Source organism: Eublepharis macularius, chromosome 14 (genome assembly GCF_028583425.1).
Source record: "Eublepharis macularius isolate TG4126 chromosome 14, MPM_Emac_v1.0, whole genome shotgun sequence".
Lineage (NCBI taxonomy): Eukaryota > Metazoa > Chordata > Lepidosauria > Squamata > Eublepharidae > Eublepharis > Eublepharis macularius.
Window position 1 is genome coordinate 43611884 of NC_072803.1, and position 24487 is coordinate 43636370.

A 24487-nucleotide genomic window follows, 5' to 3' on the forward strand; every position below is an offset into this window, starting at 1 on the left:
TTTACCACCTCTGTAAGAATTAGGCCAGTCTTCTAGCTTCTGCACCATGCATTCCATAGAAAGCAGAATTCCAGCCCTCCAGATTCTACATCACTTGACCTCTGGTGTGTCTCACAAACTGTGGCCAGCTCTGCGGAAGAACAAGAAATGCAAGCCAGGGATCACATTTCACAGCAGTTCGGGTGAGAAATATGATCTCAGCTGCAGTTACAGAAATATGTGGCCAATACAGATGTACCATTATATATGGAATTTCATACATATGTTGTACATAAGAGACAGCAAAATGGAGCTGTAAAAAAGGGACTGGAACTATAGTCATAAAACACTGATCCTGTTGCAGCCTCTGTTAAATTCAAACAGGTTTCAGAGAAGGAAGCCCAAATCCAATCCTGCCTAAGATATACTACAAGCTGGGCTGTCAACCAAATGGGGAAAAAACAAGCGGCCCACTCATTTTACTCTCCTGCCCTTTTATCAAGTACTTCACAGAACAGTCCAGAAGGGTGTCTGCATATGGGAATGGGGAATGGGTACTGCATTGCCTTGTACCTTTGTAATCCCACATTTTGCACTGCTCACACTATGCTAGCCTGGGCCATTTGTTGTTCACACTGTCATTCAATTATGCACTCATGGTCCTACTACATTGTTCATTCAATGTTCTACACTGTATGATTACATTTTTTCCTGAACTCCAATCCATCTTGTGTCTCAGTAAGGCAGGCAGGCTATAAATAAACTCAATAAATTACCTTTAAATCAGCAAAAAATAAAACAGCTTTTAGAATTCTTCCCACTTTTAAAAGCTTTAATTCTTTTTTCTTAATTTTACACACATGTTCCTTAACATAATAAAGATCTACCTCCTGCTGCTTCTTTCTGATTTGTTTCGATGAATGTTTTGATTTGATTTGTTGTACTGAGCTCTCTTTTATTCTGTAAACAGCTTTGTGAACAATTGTTAAGAAACAAGACAAATATCTGAGTGACAGAAACAGAGATAATCCTTTTAAAGGATCGTTTTAAAAAGCTGGTGAAGGTATCAGCTATCAAGTCACCTTTTGGCACAAAACCATATCCAGACTAAGGTTTAGTGGAGTCTTTCTTGGTTGCCTGATCGCCTGTCATGTTCACCTTATCCACTTAGCAAATGTTCCTAACTGTATTTTAATTGCGGCTCTTCTGCAGTTAGCACAACCAGTGACACTAAACGTCTCAATAACATTAAACAGGCCAGTAACCTGCTGAATCCTGAGGAAATTTATTCTAGCACAAGTATAACATCATAAAGGTTATTAGCCTTTAAAGTGGATTCCTGTTTAATTTTGCTACAACTGAATAACAGGACGACCCCTCTGAAATTAACATTCTATCATGCAACGATAAAAACAGGGCAGGGGGAGAGAGAGACAAGCTGTTTGGGTCAGTTTACTAACAGGCTTTGGTGTCGAAGCCAACCTGGGACAGCCTACGAAGAAAAAAGAACCTCCAGCAGAGTGTGTGTGCACATGCTCATCCATACGTTCAAGAAATCATCGCTGAGAACAATGGTGTTAAAAGGACAGTGTGCCTACTTTCACCTGCAAAATGGTAAAGGAAATGGAGCCCTGATCCTGCTGGGACTCATATATTTAGCTCTCCCTGTGCTCAGTCGCTTAAGGCTTACAGTTGATAAGTCCCAACTTTGAGTCTCTCACACAGACTAACACAACAGATCTTGCTTGGACCTTACGAAGGGGAAGAGAGAAAACCGTGCAAGAATACCGATTCTCATCTATTTGAAGTCTGCATTTTGTTGCCCACTTGGGACAAGCATTCAAGCTCATATCAAAGGAGGAAAATGGAACCCAAGTCATTGTCTCCAGCTTGGCAAGCTTACAGCCCAACAACTCCCAGGCCTTTTAATTCTAGGAAGCCAGCGGCTCCAAATTCTCAGGTCAGCCTCTCCGATGAATTTGCTGTTTGTCTTGGAAATGGTATTGTTTAATGCGGACGGCTTGTGGGGAGGACAGCCAGGAGAGACCGCCAGAGAAAGACTGAGAAGGACAAAGGCCTGTTGGTCAGATGGGGAAGGGAGGGGATGGAAGACGAAGCAGAGAATCAAAGAACCCAGCCAAAATATCCCTTGAGAGATTACATCTGCTGCAAGTTTGGCCTGTTCACTTCGTAGGCTGGCTTGGCTTTTGGTCTTGGAGGTTCCAGACATTCCCAAAGCAAGTTCCCTTGCGAATCTCTTATGGACACTCAGCATGGCTACCTGTTGGCCAATAAAGAGTGAACCTGGCCCATAAAAACACTGATTGACCTAGGGGAAGCAAACCAAAGTCTGTTAGCCAGTATCACTCAGCCAAACGCCTCTGGGAACTCACAAGCAAGGTAAAACAGTCTTGGTCTTTCCCTAATAATCAAATGTAAACAACCTGTCAATCTGGAGGCTCCGGCATTATTATCCCATACTGCAGAAGAGAGGGGAAACAACCTGGGGAAAGTGGCTTGCCTGTGGCCACTGAGTGAATTGGTGACAAAGCTGGCACTTGAACAGAGACTTTCCAGATTACAACTACTGTGCTATAGCAGCTACACAAGTACTCTTCATAGATTTCTCTCTTCCCATGCTATAACTGTTTACAGGCCTGCAAGCAATGAGATATGAGGGCTGCACTAGGAGAAAGAACTCAAAATTAAAGCAGCCCTGCCCTAACACATCTGTAGTGCAATCCTAAAATGAGATACAGTTTTCTGTGTCTACTGAAGTTGACAGTTTAGAAAGGTGCAACTCCGCTTAGGAAAGCACTGCTGGGCACCTGAGGTTGGAAAATTAATTGGTGAGCACCCCTGCCCCTATTTAGGAAAAAACAAAGTGAACAGATGGAATAACTGACCATTTGAAGGGCACTCTAAAATTTGCCATCTCCTGCTTAAAGCCAGCCTTCGGCCTTACATGCTCAGACTAAATCTAAATTATGCTACCCTGAGATCTTTCTTTCCTACCTGCTGTAGGGCCCCTTAAAAATGCATTTCAATAAGCATTTCTCTAAAAATGTTTTACATTTCATTTTTCTCTGACCCCATGCCCTAAGGCTAGCTTGTTAGAGTCTCTTGTTTTATGCACTTAAATGACCTAATGATGGGAATGCAGCATTCCCTTTTCCCACAAGCCCAGAGTGAGAACATCATAAAAGCTGAACTTTAGCCTCTTTGGGGGGCAGGCTGTGCGGGGGGGGGGGGGGGCAGAAAGATGCTGTTCCTCCCTGGAGGTTGAAGCGGTGAAAAATATCACCCGGCTACAGCAAAAAAGGTCAGCAGCTTCTTAAGATCATGTCTCTTGTTTTCTTCAGTTTCTCCTTTTCTGTCAAAGCCAAAACACTTCAACATTCTTTACACCCCCTACTTGCTTCTCAGAAATGCAGGAAGGACAGACTTGAGGAGGAGGGGAAAAGATCCAGCTGTTTTTTAAGTCCAGAGATATAAGTAAAGACACGTATGCACTACATACTGGGGCTGTCACCTCATTAAAAAAAGTTAACTGGCTTGAAGTAATATGAATAATCAATTACTCGGAAAAGACAATTCTAAAGGAAAAAAGAACACAGATTCAGGACAGACAGAATAAAATATTTGTTCACACGGCATAGAATTAATTTATAGCATTTTCTGCACCAAGATGCGGTGATGGTCAGTAGCATAGATGAGTTTAAAAGGGATTAAGCAAATTCATAGATGTAGGAGGTTCACCAATAGTTATTAGAAATGATAGTTACATGGAATCGCCACGTACAGAGGCAGTATTTCTCTGAATGCTACTTGTCAGAGATTAACAATAGGGCATAACCTCAGGCTCTGCACTCTACTTGCAAAGCTTTCCAAAACCAATTTGTGAAAACAGAATACTAGACTACTATACCTACACAGAAATAGGGTAAAAACCCACCTGCAACTCACACCCTCTTGCCCCATTCAAGATGAAATTGCTCCCTTGTAATGTGGGAAAGACATTATGCTTGTGCAACACACTCCCAACATGTCCAAGATCCAGGACTGAACAAGTAGATAATAAAAGGGCACACCTGAGCTTGTTCAGAGTGGACTTCCATCACCACTGAATAATCGCAATTAAACTCTACAAGCCTGAAATTAGGAAAGTTCCATACCTATGTACCAGTGCCACCGAGAGCCACCACAGGCCCTCCTTCTGGGTCCCTTCCATCACACCCTATTAGAGGCCCCTCATCATCAGATAAACACACAAAAGATGCCTGATTAGAAAAGACAGGCAGCTACCATCCCCAGTGGCAGTGACACAGGAACCTGGAAGTTTGTCTTCCAAGAACATGCCTTCTAAAAAGCCTTGATCCCAGCACCTATTTTTGTGCAAAGCAACAGGGCTTGGCAAGGAAGGAAACTGGGAAGATCATGCTAAACTCACTAAAAGCAGTTGAATACCATCTGGACTGAAATTGTCTTCCATCTGCTTGCAGGTACATAAGCCTGGGCACGGCCAATGTACTAGCCAAAGGGCAAGAGCGTGGCGCAACGTTCCGGAGGCAGGTAAGCCATCTGGAAACGGCCCTAGTCTTGGTCCTTAGCACATGGCTGACAGCTTGAAGACTACTTTAGCTAGCCAAGTGAATCAGATCCCATCCAGGATGCATTTAATGTCTCTTGTTTGCATTTGATGTCTTTATTGTTTATATTTGCTGCTATGTACTTGGAAATGGCTGTAAACTGCTTTGGGACCCTTTGGGGACAAAAGTAGCATAGAAAGGCCCTAATACTAAAGAAAGAAAGAAGCCCTATGAATTCTTGTTGAACATTAAGGTGTACGTACACTCAAACTCATGCATGGAATGAACACTGACTTGCAATTTGGACAGAATCTGCTAGTACTCACTGAACAGGTAGGGTACCATTTTAGGTAGGGTACCCATTTTCAAGTGTAACTCAGTGGCAAAAGTGTCTCAAAGATATCTGGATGGCTACTTTTGGCATCAGAATGCTGGACTAGAAAAACTTTGTTCTGGATCCAGCAAGACAAGGTAAAGTGTTAGACAAATTAGTGGTGGCCAAGAGTATCCATAGCAATTAACTCCAGGAGTTAAAGTTCATGTATAACATCTGCATGACATGGTATAACATGGTATAGTAGTTAGAGTGTCGGGCTAGGATCTAGATATGGAAAACCCAGGTTTGAACCCCCTCTCTGCTATAGATCCAGAGGAGTTAGCTGTGTAAGTCTGTAGTAGCAAGATAGTAAAGAGTCCAGTAGCACCTCTCTGCTATGGAAGCTGGATACGCTTGTGCCAGTTACACACTCTTAGCATAACCTGTTGTGAGGATAGAATGGAGGCAAGGAGAATGAAGTAAGCCTCTTTGGATGCCTATTAGGGAGAAAGGTGCAATATAAATGAATATATAAATAATCCTGAGGAATGAAAATACATATGCACAAGCATATGTGTGTGTTTGTGTAAAAAACCCTGTATCTGAAGAAGGATGCTCTGACTCTCAAAAGCTCACACCCTGAAAATCTTGTCAGTCTCTAAGGTGCCACTGGACTCAAATCCTGTTGTTCTACTGCAGACCAACACAGCTACCCACTTAAATAAATAACCTTATCATGCATGCCTAGCAGCTTCCAGATTAGGCTACTAAAATGAGCTGTAAGTGGGGCACTTTGAAAAGTGCTCGGGAACTATGACTGATCCATAGTTGTTTAATGGATGGATTTAAACATTTATACCCCACTTTTCTCCTCAATGGGGCCCCCAAAGCAGCTTATCGTTCTTTCTCCTCTATTTCTATCCCCATAACAGCAACCCTGCAAAGTAGGTTAGGATGACAGAGACTGACTGTGCTTCAAGGTCACTCAGCAAACTTCCATGGCAGAGTAGGAATTCAAACCTGACTCTCCCAGTTACTTGTTCAGTACCAGACAGGATGCTCAGAAGGGCAAGCCACTTGGACCACAGAGCTCCAGTCTAGAAACACTCCGCTTGTTTCCAGCTGGGTTCTGAGTCCCATTCAAAGTGCTGTTTTTGACCTTTAAATACACAAAAATACCTCAAGAACCTCCTCCTCCTGTACAAACCAACTCAAATACTCTGATCTTTCCCAGCCCTGATCCATGTGCCCCCCACCAGTTATAAGTATGGTGGGCTGCTGTGAAAGACAAGGCATTTTCAGTAGTGGCCCCAAAGTTGTGAAATTGCCTCCCAAGAAAAGATGCCTGGCTCCCAAGTTTTTATTTTGAAAGCTTGTGAAAGTCATTTTGGTTTGGCTAAAATAATTTTAGCAGAGATACAATTGCTGGTTTTTTCCCAATGTAGTGTCTTCTGTTTAATTGTTCACTGTTTTGTTTTTGATGGTTTTAGATTGGCTGGGTGCTGCTTTCAAGGCTCATCCATTTTTTAAAGAAGAGCATCCCTATCGAGCATCCCTATCTTTTACAGAAATAAAATATCTCACTGTGAACCAGACGCAGCAGAACAAGTAGCCTGGCCTTTGTGCCCTGTGTCTGAAATTCCCAGAAGCATTTGGCTGTTGGCCAAAGTTGAAAGCAGGGATGCTGGACTAGATGGCCTGATCCTGCAGGGCTCTTCTGATGTTCTTCCTCCTCAGGCACCTTCAGGTGCAATTCGCAGAATCTCCTCCAGACCCTACAACCCTTTCTTTGGTTCCTCCTTCCCAACAGTCCCCCAGTTTCACTGCCTCCACCTGCTTCTTCGCAAAGCCAATTGCTGGGATCCATTTACAGTTTCCTGTATGTTCTGCCATTCTGTAAGAGGACACAGGATCTCCCAGTGCCTATGTGAATTAAATTATGGCACAGTTGGGATGCTGCAACTTCTTACTAGTGCTGCTTGCCAGGGTGAAGAGACCCTGCCCCTCCCCCATCATCAATGGTTGCAAGGAGGAGGAAAAGGAGATGTCAGCAGCCAGCCGGCTAATATGGACCGGGTCCCTTTAAGGTAACCTGACCCCAGATCCAATTGATTAATGGCTCAGGAGCCCCTTGAGGCCATGCAGCTGATTGACAAGGATGGGGAGGGGAAGGCAGCCTATGCCAGCCTGGGCAAGAACTAAGGATGGCCACTCTTGGCCTCCTGTGTGTGTGTGGGGGGTGGGTTCTCCCTATAAGGGGGCAAGGAGTGAAAGAAACATGTACAGCCTATGATGCTACCTTCATACACTGGGAGGACACAGGCCAATGGGGAGGTACTGCTTTCTCACTCCTGAACTAGGAAGAGGAGAGAGGAGGAAGATCCAAAGATGCCTTCAACCGTCTTCCCTCTCATGCTCAGGCCGTGGGACCAGTGGAGTTATTTTGCTGGGAGACCTGCAACTGGTATGGAAGGAGCAGGTCTCCCTCCACACATAGTGCTGTTATCACTCCCATTATTACAGCTGACACCACCACTTCCATTCTGGCTGCTACTGTTCTAACTCTTCCTCCAATGCTTGCTTATTAGGTGCTATATGTAGATAGAAGTACAATATTTACTCGACTGCAAGACTAGGTTTTTCACAGGTATGCCATCAAAAAAAGGGGGGGTCATCTTACACATACAAGTTAGAGTAATGTTCAATAATTTTAAAATGTGTGTATTTACGGGGGTGATCTTATATTCAGATTCTTTCTTTTGAATAAATACGGTGGAGGGGGGGGCTGCGCTAAGAAACCCAACTGCACAGTCACAGCTCAGGCCTGCTCAGCATCATTGTGAATCCAGCCCCACTAGACCAGTACTAGACAGAGATGTGAGCTTTTCCATAGTGGCCTCGTTAAAGAAAAACAAACCATGCCTCTAATAGAACAGGGGCAGAAGAAATAGGTAAAGGCTTCAAAATGGCAGAAACCTCACCATCAAAGTCATCACCTGGGCTGCAGTCCTTGAGCATCCTGTCTCAGCAAATTGCAGAAATGGTCACCGAGTTTAACCGTAGAAGGCTGGGAGTCTCAGATCTGAAAAGACAGGGGGGGAAATCTGTTCATCTCTCACACTATTCTTAACACTGCATATTACAAGAACAGACCCACCCAGACTAAATCAATGGTCCAGCTAGGTCAACACGGTGCCTGCCAACAACAGCCAACCAGAAGCCCTAGGGAGATTCACAGTAGCAATTCACAACGGGAATATCCATCCGCCATTGTTAATCTGCTGCATCTGACAGCCAAATTCCACAGTCGGGAACAGATTCCATTGCTGATTGTCTTGGGCAGTTGCCATCTGTGGCCCTTTCTTGTCTGTATTCAGTATTATGTGCAAGAACTCATAGAATTGCTCCACTGGATCAAACCAAAGAACCACCTAACTCCGCATCCTGTTTCCAGCAATGGCCAGCCAGATGCCAGCAGGAAGCCAGACAAAAAAGGGATAGCAAGCCCTTGTCATTTCTGTGGTTCTTCAAGGAATGTTGCCTGTAAACATGAAAAGTGCTGTTTGGGGTGAACAGTTTTTCTCTTTGAAATTTTAAGCGCTTAACAGCCACCCATTTCACCCAAAGCTTTGATGGCAGGTTGAGGTGGCACAAGCAGGCACTTGTCTCTTTGGGGGGGCAAGAAGCAGTCCCCTCCTCAGTGCAGTGCCACTGTTTTCTTGATTTTGTCTTGATGTTGGGATTAACTGAGGACTACCGCCCTCACCACACTTCCCCATCGCACCACCAAGCATAGCTGAGAAAGAGGCCAAAAATATTTATTTAGTGGCCTGATAGTGCTTGGCATTATTGACAGCTAGCCACCCCTGAAGTCAATGGTGGAGCTTCTAAGGTACACTGCCCTTCCTTAGTAAAACTCCCGACTAACCTTGTCTGCCTTAGATTTACCACACAAATTTTTAAAACAAGAAACAGGTTTGCTGTACTGGGAAGGGAAAGTGGATGTTTAAGATCAACTTTATACAAATGTAACTTACGATAAAGTCAGATATGGAGATACAGTTTTTTACAGATTATATATACATGTTTCTGAATGGAGAGAACATCAGTAACTACCAGAATACACAGGTTTCCTAACCTTTTAGAGCCTTTTAAATACAGACTTAAGTCTGACCTGTAGGTTTCAAACGTACCAGAAAGGCTATCCAAGAGAACCTTAAACAAGGGTAGGCCACTCCAGGCTACCACACAAGCATCTTCCTCCTAGAGACAGAAACAAGATTTCTTAATCTCCCTAAGAGATCTCTAAACCCTACCTAAACAAAAATCAGTTAAATGGCTCTTTTTTCCTCTGGGATAGTCATTGTCCATTAAACTACCCAAATGGCTCAAGTCCCCACATCGAAAATCTCACCTGATTTCTTACACTAAGCCTCTCTCATCAACTCTTCCCTTTCCTCCACCCTTTCTGTACCTTTCGGTAATACTGAGGTTTAGGGGTTTATTCCTTCTATTGTGTCTGAAGAAGTAAACCCTCACAACAGCTCATACTGAAATAGACGTTGTGAGTCTTTAAGGTGCCACTGGACTTTTTTTCTTCTGCCTACTACCTCCTCTTCCTTCCAAAAGTTCTAAGTGCCCTCATTGGCCATTGTGGCTTTCTATACCAGACCACCAGGGTACAAAAGAGATTTGGCAGATATGAAAAAAGGGACGGACCTGGCTCTGTCCATCACAGCTAATGAACTGGAATAAGGGGAACGAACACTGATCAACTCTAGAATAACAACAGCATTTGTTGCATTCATTTTTACTTGCATTCATTTTTAAGATGCTGTTCTTATTTTTTATTTACGATTTTGTTCTTATTTTTTAAGATGCTGTTCTTATATTTTATAAATCACTTTTGAGCACTTTTTTAAAAGTTAAAAATAGCCTGATTAAATAAATAACAATGGCAATCAGATGCACTCCAATGCATGAAGATTCTTTTAAAAACGTACACTATTATTTAAAGTTTTTCTACTGCAATGACACTTTTGATGTTCTGAACTATAAGGGGTCACTTGGATTCCATTCCCAGAACTTACTAGGAACTGGAACAGGCATTCACACCCATTGTTGTGAGGGGAATTTGGAACCAGGGTAGGAGTAGTAGAGGCAGCAATTCTGGGTTAAGTAATAAAAAGGACAGAATCATAGCTCTGAACATTTTGACCCGGTTAACCCATACTGCATTTTGTGTGCTGCGCATTTCAGCTTTGAAAACTCCTTTGCATTAAAAATTCACTGCAGACAGGGCACTGACACAGTAAAGGGGGAACGGTTCTTTCCCCCTTTCTTTGTTTACAGTGCAGGCTTCCTTCTTGAGTGGAATTTTTAATATTTTATGCTGTGCTAATGCAGGTGAGCCCTTTAGCAGTTCTCAAAACCTAGTTTTATAGTTGCCACAGTGCGTTCCACATTAAATATATGTTGCATGAAGAAGTTCCTATGTTTTCTCATGAACTTGCTGTCAACTATTTTCATCGGACAACACTAATGATAATACCAAGCTCTACTAAGAGAGGGAGAAATATTCCCTCATATCCACCCTTCCTCTCCACAATGCTCCTATTTGTATAGCCCTCTATCCTATCCACTGCTAGTTAATCCCATCCTCCTCCAACCTAAAATGTCCCTCAGTTTATCTGCTTGGATTTTTCAAACATCCTGTTCTGGTTCACACATGCAAGGAACAAGGCGGCACAGATCTGTGGTGGCAAAATGGACAGCATCGTTTCAGACTGCAGGTGGTCCTGCCTGTGTAAAGGGGTTGCACAATGTCTTGCTCAAATAAAAACAAAGTGAATTAATGGAAAATAGCCCATCAATGGCTACCAGCCATTATGACTAAATAGAACTTCCATGTTTAGAAGCAGCATACCTTTGAAGACTAGTTGCTGGGGAACAACAATAGGCACTGGACTCTATGTCCCTGCTTGTGAAGTTTCCAGGGCATCTAGCTGTAGCTGGCTACAGTGGGAAACAAGACACTGGATTAAATTGACCTGTGGTCTGATCTAGAATGGCTTGTCTCACTTTCTTAACTTACAGGATTTGCTGCCGCAAGATGTGTTGATATCCACTAGCAAAGGTAGTTTTCAAAAAAAGAAAAAAAGTGAGGTGAATTCATCGATATAGACCATCACAACTTAATGAAACCTCCATGTAGAGAGAGAGCATATCTCTGAACTCCATATGCCAGAGACACAGAAGAGAGGGCTATTGCTATTGGAAATAGAGCACTTGGTTTCTGACAAGCCTTTCGCCTGATCCAGCAAGGCACTTCTTACATTCCAAGGAGGCTGCAAACCACGGGCCCCTCGTCCTGCTGCTTTCCCACCAGACACAGCCGATCCCTTGGCACAGACCGCTTTGGAAATGTCGAGTGGAGAGAAGGAAAAGAGGCCAGCCGAGCCGAGGCTCACAGCGGGGCTGCCAAGTCAAAGGATGTTTCTTAGTGTCCAAGGCAGCTGTTTCACACTCTTTGTTAACATAGCAGAAGGAAGCCTCTGGCCTCCACAGACCCCAGCACTCTCTTGACGGATGTTTGCCCCTCACTCACAAGAGGCAGGCGAACAGTAAGCCCCGGTAAGCTAGCCTTGGGCACCCTCTGCCGGCAGACTCCCTGCCTTCCCTCCTCCTGAAAAATTCCAGGGTTAAATTTTGAAAGAGAGGTGCCACAGATGATGCTGTGTTTGGATCTAATGCATGGAGCTGGGAAGAGGATAATGCGCCCTCTGTGTATGTTCAGACACCCTACCCTTTTCTGAGCCATGGGCCCTCCCTTATCTGAATGCAGACAGAATCAAGCCTTCATGGTTTTCTTTAAACAGCATGCGCTTTGTGCTTACAGCTGCAGATATCAAGCTGAAAGTTTACATATCTTAGCCATACAGACAGCAACACCTGCTCTGACCCTGGTATCTGACCCATTTTTTGCATGGATACAGGCAGAGGGAAGGTGTTTGCCAAAAGTCATAACCATGTGGCATTAATCAGGATCTGTAAATTCATCCAGTTCTCACAGAAAAAGCACTTTTTGAGGATACAGTTCTGGTTATAACTTTGCAAGGGAACAGAAATGAAGTTTTTGATTCCTCCCCCGCCCCCGCCCCCCAACAAAATCCAGGACATCGAGCAACAAATGCCAGGGCAGGGAGAGGGTGATAAGAACTTGAGGGATTGTTACAATGTTTGTATTCTTAATTTTCCAAAACTCTCTTCTCCTGAACTTCCATGCTAACTCATCAAACGCATGCATAAGACACTCTGGCTCAAAAGAAGTGAATGGCAGAGAAGAGGAATGGAGGGTGACTTAATTGCAGCTAGCCAATATGCACGTGCACTCCTGCAGGTCACAAACTGCCTTTGCAATAAGGAATTCTCTGCTTTCCAATCTGGTGCTGCTCAGAAACTTCCACTCCGCAACCAGGCAACTACGCTGGGCCAAGATGCTCCTCACATTTTAAGGCCACAAGAAATTGCTGCTATAAACCACCCAATTTAAAAAGACAGAGGAAGTTATTGGAAGGGCAGTGGTTCAAGAGAAGAGCAAATGCTTTACATACAAATTGGAACCCCAAGAGGTCTAGTTCAAGGATCACAAGCAGCAAAAACAGGAAAAGGCAGTCCAAAGAGGCACCGTCTATTTTTGTTTCTGATATGGATTCATATAATTCCATCATTCTAAAATGAGTTTATGAACCAGGAACTGAGGCTCCCTGGATTTCTTCAGAAACACACCGGGGTTCCTCAATGAAGAGATAGCAGTAATGGTCCTTCTCAGTAAGACCAGCTTAGCCTTCGTAGCTGATTTTCCTTTGAAATTTATGGGCAGATGGGAGAGTTATGGGTGCAATTTCAGCTCAGCCAGGCAGAGGCCCAAACAAGGTTGCCAACTCCAGGTTGCGAAATTCTTGGAAGATTTGGGGGCAGGGCCTGGGGATGGCAGGGTATGAAGAGAGGAGGGACCTCAGTAGGATATAATGCCATAGAGTCCACCATCCAAGGCAGCCATTTTCTCCAGGGGAACTGATCTCTGTTATCTGGAGATCAGTTGTAGTTCTGGGATCTTCAGCCCCACCTGGAATTGGCAACCCTAGGCCCAAACGGCCTAGTCAACATGAATCAAGAGTGTACCCCGAGACCCAGAATCCTCTACAATCCTCAGCAGCCAGCATGAAAACTAGACCTTTTGGAACATAATATCATCATAACCATTATTTGTTACATTTTTACCCCATTGTTCCTTTAAGGACCTCAGGGTAATATATTTGGTTTCCCTCCACCTCACATTTTATTCCCATAACAATAGGGTAAAAGATGGTGACTGGCCTGAATCGTCCAGCAAGTTTCATGGCTGATGGGAATAAAAAAAGCAGACTTATCCCAGGTCTCTTTTGCTCAGTTTCTTTTACACTGATTCTCCATGGATTGAGATGGGAAAAGGTCTAGCCAAGAACTGCAACCCTGAGATTGAACCGGGGACCTTCCTCATGAAAGGCATGGGCTTTACCGAGCCACAGCCTCACCCCAAATTTGAACCTGATTCGCCCCAGTCCTAAAGAAGGGTCTCTCATTTTCTTTTTGTTCTTAACTGCCTCAAGCTTTTGGGTCCCATATCTCTCGCCTTCATATACTTGTGTGCTACAGCATGAAACTGTTTTTGCACGCAGTTTCAAAAACCTTGCTTTCAAATGCCAGTGTAATTGTGGAGGGCATTTACGGTAGCTGCGCATCTTGTGTTAAATGGCACGTGGCTTTGGAGCTCAGCTTGTCAAGCGGTTTCTTTGTCAGCTCCCTGCGTAACCAAGCAGCTTCCTTATCCCAAAATGCAGATGAATCCACAGGAATTTGCAACTCGTGGTTCTGTACACATAATGAGATAGTCCGGCTCACTCCCCCCCACCCTCCCCCAATATCCCATTCCTCCAGTCCCTTTCTAAACAGCTGGCCAATGTGCTCTGAAGCCCTGCAGGAAGTCTCTGTACATCTGTCATGCCGTTGTGTCAAAAACAAAGATGCTGTGGCCACCAAGCGGCATCTGAAGCCAAGCCAGGGGGCCGCGGGGGGGGGGGGGGAGAGCAAGAACAAGCCGGATGAAGGGATGATCAATCTGCTTCTCAGCCATCAGAGAGCCGACTGCCTCCAGGGAAAGAACAAGTTAAGCAGGAACTGGAGATGGGTGTTCTGCATGCGTTATGCAGGCTCAGAATAAGTGAAGAGAACTGCCAGCACTTAATTTATAGGATGAGCCAATTGCAAGGGCTAAAGCTATCCTTGAAGGCCTTGCACTCACGTATCTGGGGCCCAGGTGTACCACTGTCCCATTTAGTCATCCAAAAAACTCTCATTCGCTTAATAAATTCTGCTCCTTCTTCCTTACTGCCCATTACACCTGGTATTTCCTCCCTGCCATTTCTCTTGTAGCTTCCTCAAAAATGACTCTCCCAATTAAGCTGTAAGGTTAACTCAATATTCCCCATGATAAGCAAGCATAAGTACAAGCAACTGCTTTTACTCACCGTTACCTTTTCTTTACACAAGGGATAATTAACTTATAGAACTCTGAGGCAGGGCTTTTCTTCTGGGAAAAGAAGTGGTGGAACTCACTGGGTACTACGCACGCACTCTCCCAGGACCGTGCGATGACATCACTTCCAGGAAGTGACATCATCAGGCAGGTCATGGCAGCCCTGGAGTGCTCCCACACTCCACAGGGGACCCAATTTGGGCCCAAATCAGGCTGGAACGCACTGCTGCCATGTGGGAGAGCACTCCCCTACCCAGCAGTGGCCCGATTCTGGCAGTTTGGGGCCCAAATTGTGCCAAATCAGGCCTTAAACTGCCCAAATTGGACCCAAATTGGCATGGAATGGGCTGCTGCTGCGTGAGGGAATCTTCCCCCACCCAGCAGCAGCCCGATCCTGGCCATCTGGGGCCCAAATTGGGCTGAAACAGGCCCCAAAAGGCCAAAACAAGCCCAAAACAGCCCAGAACAGGCCCGGATGGGCCTGGAATGGGCTGCTCCTGGCAGCGGCTCAATCCTGGCCGTTTTGGCCTGAATTGGGCCGAAATGGGCCCAAAATGGCCGAAAAATTCTTTAAAACACCCAGTCACGTGGGTGTTTATAAGAGGTGATGGAATGCCATTCCCTGCATTCCAGCTGAAAAAAAGCCCTGCTAAGAGGTATTAGTCATGATGGCCAGGTGACACCTCCATGTTCAGAGGCAGTGTACTTCTGAATACCAGTTACCGGGGGTGGGGGTGGGATTTGACTTTCATGTCCTGTTGTATACTACATACTTTAAAGCATATGTTTATTGTTTAAATGTGGGTACTTTAATTCAAAATTAGTTTGCTACAATGTGAATGATGATAATAAACTATTGAAGACTTAAGCAATTTAACATGATACTCAGATCTGTTTCTAGTCTTAATATGATGGTATGAGACCATTTCTGTCTGAATAACACACTTTATTTTCCTTACTACTAAATTTATGTTTTCTATTTTCCTTACTTCTCACATGGCAAAGAATAACAACATATATGCTAAGGTGCAGCAGCTTGCAGTTCTCTGTGTCTTAGAGTCTCTCTACGCGATACATCTGACACATGAAGAACATGTGTTGGGAGATGCAATGATAGCTAAGAAGGGTAGTTAAAAAAGACAGAGCCAGCAGCAGGGCAAAGGCTTTGCCGTACACTGGAACTGTGTGAAGAGGCTGTGAAATCCCAAAGGAAAACTTCAGCCCATTAAAACCTCTCCAGGTCCAAGCCCAGCTCTGGAAGGCAGCTCCAGCACATTTCCCTTTCTCATTGCCCTCTGATTGCAATCCCACACAGTTTTAGACTTGAGAGGTAAAACTGACAGAGCCTTCAGGGAGGTGAAAATGAAATTAACAAACCCTCTGAAGAACAATCTCCGCCAGCTCTGCCTTTTTAAACTACACTTCTCGGCTAACATTGAGGAACACATGCTGAGAAATCTCATGTACAGAGATTCTCAGATATTGGGTATATTTTGCAATTTTCCCTGCAGAAAACTAACCTTCAAAATTTAATAGTGCAATCCTAAGAACACTATCCTGGGAGTAAGCCCGCCTGAACAGCCTTCAGTAGGATTCTGAGTAGACTTGCTTAGCATTGCTTTTCAAATTGCATAAATATGCCAAGCAGCACAACTGCATATACTAGATTAGAAATTATGCATTTTGTGTTGTTAAACCCATAAAATAGGTTCAGGTGGGTAGCCATGGTGGTCTGCAATAGAAGAGCAAGATTCAAGTCCAGTAGCACTTTAAAGACCAACAAGGTATCCAGAGTACAAGCTTTTGAGAGTCATGCTGCCTTTGTCAATAAAACAGGTTGATAAGAAGGTAAGCAATGCATATATTCCATCTCCTCCACTACCACCCCCATTTATGTTTTTTTAAAGGGGAAAAAAGGGTTTTTTCATTGCTTCAGATTTCTAGAAATGTACAATCTCCACATGTTCAGAGGTTGTTGTGCTAAACTCAATCTCTCTTACATTTGGATTCCACCCAAGGAGGTAAGAGTGACATACCCTTTCTCCATTTTATCCTCACAATGACTCTGTGAGGAAGATTTGACTGAAAGAGAGACCGTGACCAGCCCAAGGCCACCCAGTGAGCGTCATGGCTGAGTGGGGATTTGAGCTGAAGTCTTCTTGGTCCAAGTCCTAAATTCTAATACCAATACTATATTTTGGGCCTGGACGTGACCTGGTGATAGGCATAGCTTGGCCTGTGGAAGAACTAAGTGGATCGTTACAGGCAATGAAACACTGCCAAACAGCAAACCTACTGATAGGTGGAATTGAGAGTTACTTACTGACTTATGAAGCGTGGAAGACAGTACGTAAAGGGGGCTCAATTAAATGCTTTTTTATTTCAAGAATACTACTTCTCCTGAGTGGATCAGGGCATGGCATGACTTAGTGGCTGTGTGCACCATGTACTTGCTGCTGGAAGTCACTTTGCATATGCTCAGAGACAATTTTTCAGAACAAGAAGGTGGCAACCCTACTGCATTTATAAACAAGGGCAACCATCCTCAGTAGGTATGTAAAGCTGGCAGGGTGGCAGTTGCATTAGAAATTTCTCTCTCTCTCTCTCTCTGCAGTTGTTTAGTCCCTTCTGCCATGTGGGCCAGAAATTTGGCAGCTCTTTGTGCTGTGCTGTGAGGGGCTGGGGAGGGAAGAGAAAGGCCCACCAGCCAGTTTGAAATGTTTTGCATTTTTAAAGTCTGGCCTAATAAAGATTCCAGACCCTACTCCCCAGAGTGCCCTGGGATGCCACGGCGGCCTTGTTAAGAGTCGTTCCAGGAATCGGCCCAAAGCTTCTTTTTCCATCTGCATTGTTCAAAAATTTGGCTCTACTGAACAGTCTTGGGGCGGGGGGGGGGGGGACAAGAGGGATGGAAACAGAAACGCCTGGAGGGGAGGAGGAAAAAAGAGACAGCACCATGGGGGGGGGGGAGAAGGTTTGTGGTTAGGCTCACAAGCCTCATTTGCTATGAACCCAGACAATTTTTGGTTAACATTCTTTCATTATAGATTTTCTACTCCACCCCGCCCCCGCTCAACTCTGCTCACATGTACCCCACTTGGAGAATTTTCTTTACACTTGGGGAGTTCAACTTGGGAGCCAGAGGAGAGGCAGTATTCAATATGCACATGGTTCTGCAATATCTTTTACGGGCCTAGGCCACACTGGGACAGCCGACCCTCGGCCAGCAGATTTTGTTAAAAAGGACGGCTAATTGTCAGTTCTCAAGGCTCTTGTTATGTCTTTAGCACCATCTGGATTTTCTGCTTCAGGCACCAAAATGTCTTGAGCTAGCTGCAGGACTAGGAAAGGAAGAAGTAAACTAAAACAGACATTTCTCTCATTGCCCTCTCCCCCGCCCCAGACGTGCACAAGCAGGACTGCATGCACATGCGGATTTTGTGGGAAGAAAAAGGCACAGAATATGGTAGAAGGCCTCCTGAGACTCTCATATTTAATCTAATGGTTAAAATAGCAAAGTTTGTAATCCTAATGGCTACATAAATATACCTGAAAGCACATAGAAGCAATAGAGAGACAATGTAGTGTAGTGGTTGGTGTTGGAACAGGACTGAAGAGACCCAACTTCACATCCGCACTCTTCCGCACTGCCCTCCCCACTTTTGCAAAGCCAAAAGAAACCATGAAAATGTACTCAATTTGCATAATGTATGATGGTTGTTTTCCTTGGCGCAGAATGTGGATTGCCCAAGATTTATGGGGAGATCATTGTGGCTCAGTGGCAGAGCACCTGCTTGGCATACAGAAGGTTCCAGGTTCAAACCCCTGCATCTCCACTTAAAAGATCTGCTGCTGCCAGCCAGGAGGAGACAAGTCTGGGCTAGGTGGACCAATAACTGGCCTAGCTGAGCCAAATTGACACAGGGGTTCAGGTGTGTTAAATGAGAAAGAACAAATCTTTCCCATTCATGGAAGTTGACCAGTCACAACCTTATCAAGTACAAAAAAAATGCCCAATAAGATTCTGAAAGCAGTTCATTAGCGCAACTGGGGCCTGTTCATCTTGTAAGGCAAGTCAGTATTATTATCCCCATATTGTAGAGGGGAGGGAAAGCTGAGACTAAAGGCAGGCTTTATGGCTATGTTGTCTTCTTTGGTCTGTACTTTTCTTGCTCTTTTAACTTTTATGCTCAGTTTTTATGATCTGAGATGCTCTTTTTAGTTGCTGATGCTGTTTAATTGTTTTGTGCTGTTTTTGTTGGTGTAATAGTATGCATTTTTAATGTTTGTGTTGTGAGATGACTCAGGTGTTTTGTTTTTTTTAAATGGAGAGTGAGGTTTACAAAATATTTTAAGTAAATACAAACAGGGAGAGAATTTGACACCCGGCATGTTCATGGCAGAAGTAAGATACTAAAGATGAGAAACTATAGAGTCAGGGCTGACAAAAGGAAGGACTTCTTCACATAGTGAGTAACTGACATGTGAAACTAACTTCTGCAAGATGCAGTGATGGCCACAAAATGGGATTAGACAAATTCATGGGGGCGGGGGGGGGGGGGGTCCGGTCATGGTTATTAGCCATGATGGCGAAGTGGAGCCTCCATGTTCAGAGACAGTGTCTCTCTGAATAGCAGTTGCTGTGAAACAACAACCAGGCAGAGGCTCTTGAGGGACTTCTGTCACATTCAGCGGCCACTGTGGGAAACAGATTAGCAGACTAAATAGACTACTAGTCTTATTCAGCAGGGCTGTTCTTATGGAATTATGCAGAGTGCAATCAAAATTAATGGCTCCAGTCAAAGTAATTGCAAATACATTACACCAAGAGAGAAATTAGGCAAATTACCCTATTTTGCATAATTTATAAAGGTCACTGATTTCTTTTAAGCGTGAAATATACCTTGCCTTTGGTGTTAGGTTCTTTTGATGCACACAACAGTGGGCCAAGCAAGAGGCTTGGCATCTCCCCTTCAGGAGCCACAGGGAAAAGGGCCTCTGCAGCACAGCACACCCCGCCAGCTCTCATGTACGCTCTTAGGCAGACGCTGCCGGCATATCGCCTGCTCCTGGAATTCATAAGCTACAAATTGAAGGAACGCACTGGGAGCAAAAATGACTTTTCCAGAACAAAAACAGCTGCTGAAGAAAGGAAAGCCAAATGCTGCTGCTTTTTTTTTTTTTTTTAAAGAACTTCACTTAAAACAGAATGGAAAAAAAACCTGCTTGGAACCCAAACAGTCTCTAACAACAACAAAAAATCCTGCGCTGTCTAGCTTGAAAAACTGGAGGCTGCCAGACATGCAGCCAACGCAAAGAGGATTCCCATGGACCCGGTGCATTGCAAGACCTCTGAGCAGGTCAGCACAGATAGGGGAGGACTTTCAGATTCCCAGCCGATGCTCGGCAGCGTACATCTGTGATTCATTTACCGTTCCTCGGGGTTGAAGATTTTTTTTTTAAAGACATGGCTGCTGCACATGCCAAACCATATTATAAGCCCTTTGCAATCCAGTGCTAATCAGTTACTCATCCAGGAGTCCCCCATTCCACTTCTTAAAGAAGCTGCTGCTCTCTATGGACGCCAAGGTTTTTTTAACATAGAGTTCAAGTTGGGGAAGTTCATCCAGTGCTTCTCAAACTATTTGAAACCGGGCCAACTTCTAAACTTACTGTAGTTTTTGAGACCTCACTTACAAAGTCACTCCATGCCATTCTTACCCTCCATCCCTCTAAATAAAATGCAGGAATCTCACAAACATGCAGTGTTAACTGACATTTTATTTTCACAATTAGTATTTTTATAGTGCCCTGACCTGGCTGGCCCAGGGTAACCTGATCTCATCAGGTCACAGATGCTAAACAGGGTAGGGTAGTTAGTACTTGGATGGAAGACCACTGGGGAAGTCCGGGTCACTATGCAGAGGCAGACAACGGCAAAGCACCTCAGAATGTCTCTTGCCTTTAAAACCCCACAAGGTCACCATAAGGAGTAAAACAATTGTATGGCCTTGTCTAGATTGAAGGAGCCATCTAATAATATCAATAGATATTATTTGTTGAGGCCTAGGTATGGAAAGCATCTGAGAATAGCAGGAATGTCCAACTTCACAGAAGTAAAGATATGATTCAAAGATGGGTGTATTGGTCAAGAGCCAAAAAGATAGTCATATGTATGAGAAACTTCACGTAGCATTGAAGGAAGCAGTGGTGTGGCTTCTCCTTTAAAAGCCAACTTTGGACCCCACTGACCTGTCCAGTTACCACCCAGTTTCGAACCTCCCATTTCTGGTTAAGGTGATTGAGTAGGCGGTGGTGGATCAGCTGCAGCCTTTCCTGAAGGACTCCTCTGTCCTGTATCCATTCCAGTCCGGCTTCCGCCCTGACTACGGGATGGAGACGGCACTGGTCCCCCCCACAGACAATCTCCGCAGATACATGGATCGAGGCAGATCGGGGCTGCTGGTATTGTTAGATCTCACGGCAGTGTTCGATATGGTCGACTATGATTTGTTGACCCACCGCCTTGCTGACATGGGGATCCGTGGGAACATCTTACAGTGGCTGGTCTCCTTCCTCCACAATCCGGGACAGAAAGTGGTGCTTGTGGAGCAGCTGTTGCCTCACCATCCATTAGTGTGTGGGTGATATTCTCCCCAATGTTATTCAACATCTACATGTGTCCCCTCGTCCAGCTGGTGCAAAGTTTCAGGCTGATTTGTCATCAGTATGCTGATGACACCTAACTTTATCTGTTAATGGATGGCCAGCCAGATTCCACCCAGATGATCTGGTCAGGGCATTGGAGGCCATGACTGGATGGTTGTAGCAGAGCTGACTGCAACTGAATCCTAGAAAGACGGCGGTTCTGTACCTGGGCCGTGGACTGTCTGGTCTTAGGATCCAGCTCCCAGCCCTGGATGGATTGCCACTTGCTCCTGTACCAGTGGTGAGGAGTTTGGGCATGGTCCTGGATGCCTCCTTATCAATGGAGGCCCAGGTCATCACAGTTGCCAGGTCTGCATTTTTCAGCTCTGCCAGATCAGGCAACTTGCTCCCTACCTTTCAACCCACGACCTAGCTGCGGTGATCCATACAACAGTCACCTCCAGGTTGGACTACTGCAACTTGCTCTACGCAGGGCTGCCCTTGGGCCTATTCTGGAAGTTGCAACTGGTCCAGAATGCGGCAGCACATGTTTTGACTGGGACTCTGTTCTGGTCACATATAACACCAGTCTTGCGCCAGCTGCACTGGTTTCCAGTGGAATTCCAGGTCAGAGTCAAGGTTTTGGTGTTAACCTTTAAAGCCCTTAGTGGATTGGGACTGATATATCTGCAAGCGACCTCTCCCCAGAGGATGCTCCGTAGAGTAGACAAACATCTACTGGTGGTCCCTGGCCCCAAAGAGGTTCACCTTGCCTCAACCGTGGCCAAAACCTTCTCAGTCCTGGCTCCAACCTGGTGGAACTCTCTGTCTGTGGAGATCCAGGCTCTGCAGGATTTGCTATCTTTCTGCCAGGCCTGCAAGACAGAAATGTTCCACTAGGCATATGATGGTTGAGGCAGACCGGCTACCTAACTGGCTTCCTGCCATGCTGTCCATCTCAGCTGGCCACCCAGCCACACGGGTTCTGTTTTAGAGCAGGTTGTGTGATTACGTGGACTGCTGGTTTTAAGTAATTCTGTATCGTAGATATTTTTTATCTTGTTTTATGCTACCATGTTTTATGTTGTGCTATGGTCTGAGCCCACTGTGGGGAGAGCAGATTATAAATATAATTAAATAAATAAATAGACTTTGTTAAGATGAAAAGTAGCAAGAGCTCTGACTCTCAAAAGCTTACCCTGAAAATCTTGTTGGTCTCTAAGGTGCCACTAAACTAAAATCAGTAAAACAGCAGATCAACACAGCTACCCATCTAAAACTAACAATTCCCATATATTTTAAGTAGCATTGCCAGATAGTATGGGAAACATAAAACCAGACTCACTGGTGTAGAGTTGCTTTTGTACATGCAATGATGTCACTTCTAGAAGTGACTTCATCCGCTGCACCCACCCCCTGCAGGGTTGCTAACTCCACGTTGGGAAATTCCTGGAGATTTTAGGGGATGGTGCCATGAAGCTCACCTGTCTCCCGGGTGGAGGTAGCCTCGCAGATGGTGGGCGCAGCGGGCAAGATCCAGCAGGAGGCTATCCAGATCTCCAAGCAAGACACCGCTCAGTGACTATACAAGTTGGCCAGCTGCCGAGTAGCGGCCAGGTGGCCAGGCAGGGTATGCCAGCCACTGAGGGAAGCAGGCAGTGGGACTCCTCTGTGCACTTCCAGCCCAGAAAGGCATCTCACTACCGCTGTCCTCAGAGCTTGGCTGCTTGGAGGCTGTCGGTGGCGCCAGGTTGAACCTGCCGACAGGGTGGGAAGGGAGACAAGGGGAAGGGGCTGACCACCTGGACCCACAACCACCCACTCCTTCTGCATTGGGCAGGCTCCTTGGCTGACCCATGCTCTTGCTAGCCCCGAGGAGGCAGGGAGACAGAGCATGAGGCCAAAGGCCCGCAACTTCTCCGCAGAGGGGCGAGCAGGGAGGAGGGAGACTGCCAAATGTCCGGGTTTTTTTATTACATTTCACCTGGACAGTCCAAGAAAACCAGACACTTGGCAACCCTAATTTTAAGACAACATTCAAGCTATAATTAGTTATCCAAGAATGTGAGCCCTTATCAAGCAGAAGAGTGAGTTATTGTCAGGAGATGATGCTATAATCCTATAAATATGAGAAATTGAACTGATTAAGAGCTTCTTTTTAGAAGTGACTCCCTGCTTATCACCTGCTTATCTTTGGGGTAAGATACTTTCTTAGATTCACGTAATTGCTCTCCTTTGATGATCTATGTAGCAATGGTGGCGGGTATGATTTTCTGTTGATTAATTAATGCTGAGAATGTTAATCATTCATGTTTTAATAAAGACTTAGAACGGAAGCAAGGATTCTATAATAGTATTTACTTGTGTACTATACCCGATAATGAACCTAAAATGTTATTGAGGTGTACCTCTTTCTAGAAGTTAAATCATCTGATATAGGAAAGCTAACTAGACACTAAGGGCTTCTTAAGTGCAAGCCTATATCTGAGTCAGGCCTGACCAGAATCATCTACAGGAAAAACATTTGGCATACACTATCCCAGTTAGCCTTACAATAAGCTGGTGAGGTAGGACCTGATGCATTATATACACACAAACTGATCAGCACTTGGTGTTACCAAAAGGCTATTTTGAGGGAAGGCAGGCTAATGTCCCAACTTGCATCTTCCAAAAGGCCTGCTGCCCAGGCCCATTATCATTCCTCAAACGCCTTTTTATTTTTTTCCTTTGGGCTGTAAGTGGAGATCCCTAACAATACCCCTCTGGGGGCCAGTTTGGCCCAGGGCCTCTGGTTGCTGATCACATCAAAGGAGGTAGGAGGGAGAAAAATACCATTTCTTTGGCCATCTCTTCAGAAACAGGATGAAACTCAGCTCGGTTTTTCTGCACGCAGATGGTTCCCAAAGGGAACCTCAGGCTGCAGGCAAGCATCCAAGAAGAGACGGCTCTCGCTGTCGTGCAGACAGAGTTGTACCCCCCCTCCCCGCCCCACATCCCGCCAGAATTGGAAGCAGTTAACATGAACTGTTCTATAAGCAGGCCTGCATCTTTTACAAGATCCCATTAAAAAGGCTGGTTTGTGCTCAAGGTCTCTTATTATGTGAAAGTTTTTCCCATGTGTGAAAGAACAGAAAAAGAAAAAGTTAAAGCTTTCATCTGTTTGTTGTCTTAGATAGAACAGTACACCGAACTTCCAGTTCAACATTTGAACAGCAGTGCAAATGGGGAGAAGAAGAAAATCCTTCAGCTGCTGTCCAGTCAGCACATATACACCTATACATCCTTTTTCATCTTGGGCCACCCCCTTTAAAGAAAAAGTTGTAAAGTATCTCGGAACATGTACACCTTTCCTCCAACCACTGAGCAACAATGGCTCCC

The 24487-nt window shown here is 44.9% G+C and overlaps 1 protein-coding gene across 7 annotated transcripts in view; it reads right to left on the reverse strand.

The window, feature by feature from the left end:
- The window catches only part of EXD3 (exonuclease 3'-5' domain containing 3), a 185511-nt gene that overhangs the window by 150842 nt on the left and 10182 nt on the right, over positions 1-24487 (reverse strand). For 5 of the 7 annotated variants that reach the window (XM_054997559.1, XM_054997555.1, XM_054997557.1 and 2 more), the window contains exon 2: positions 7866-7966. In XM_054997559.1, the coding sequence (XP_054853534.1) occupies positions 7866-7902 (37 nt within the window). In that variant the 5' untranslated portion in view covers positions 7903-7966. Of the gene's footprint in view, positions 1-7865; positions 7967-9077; positions 9150-24487 lie in introns of those variants that run through there. The other 2 variants (XM_054997556.1, XM_054997558.1) reach the window with 2 other exon arrangements.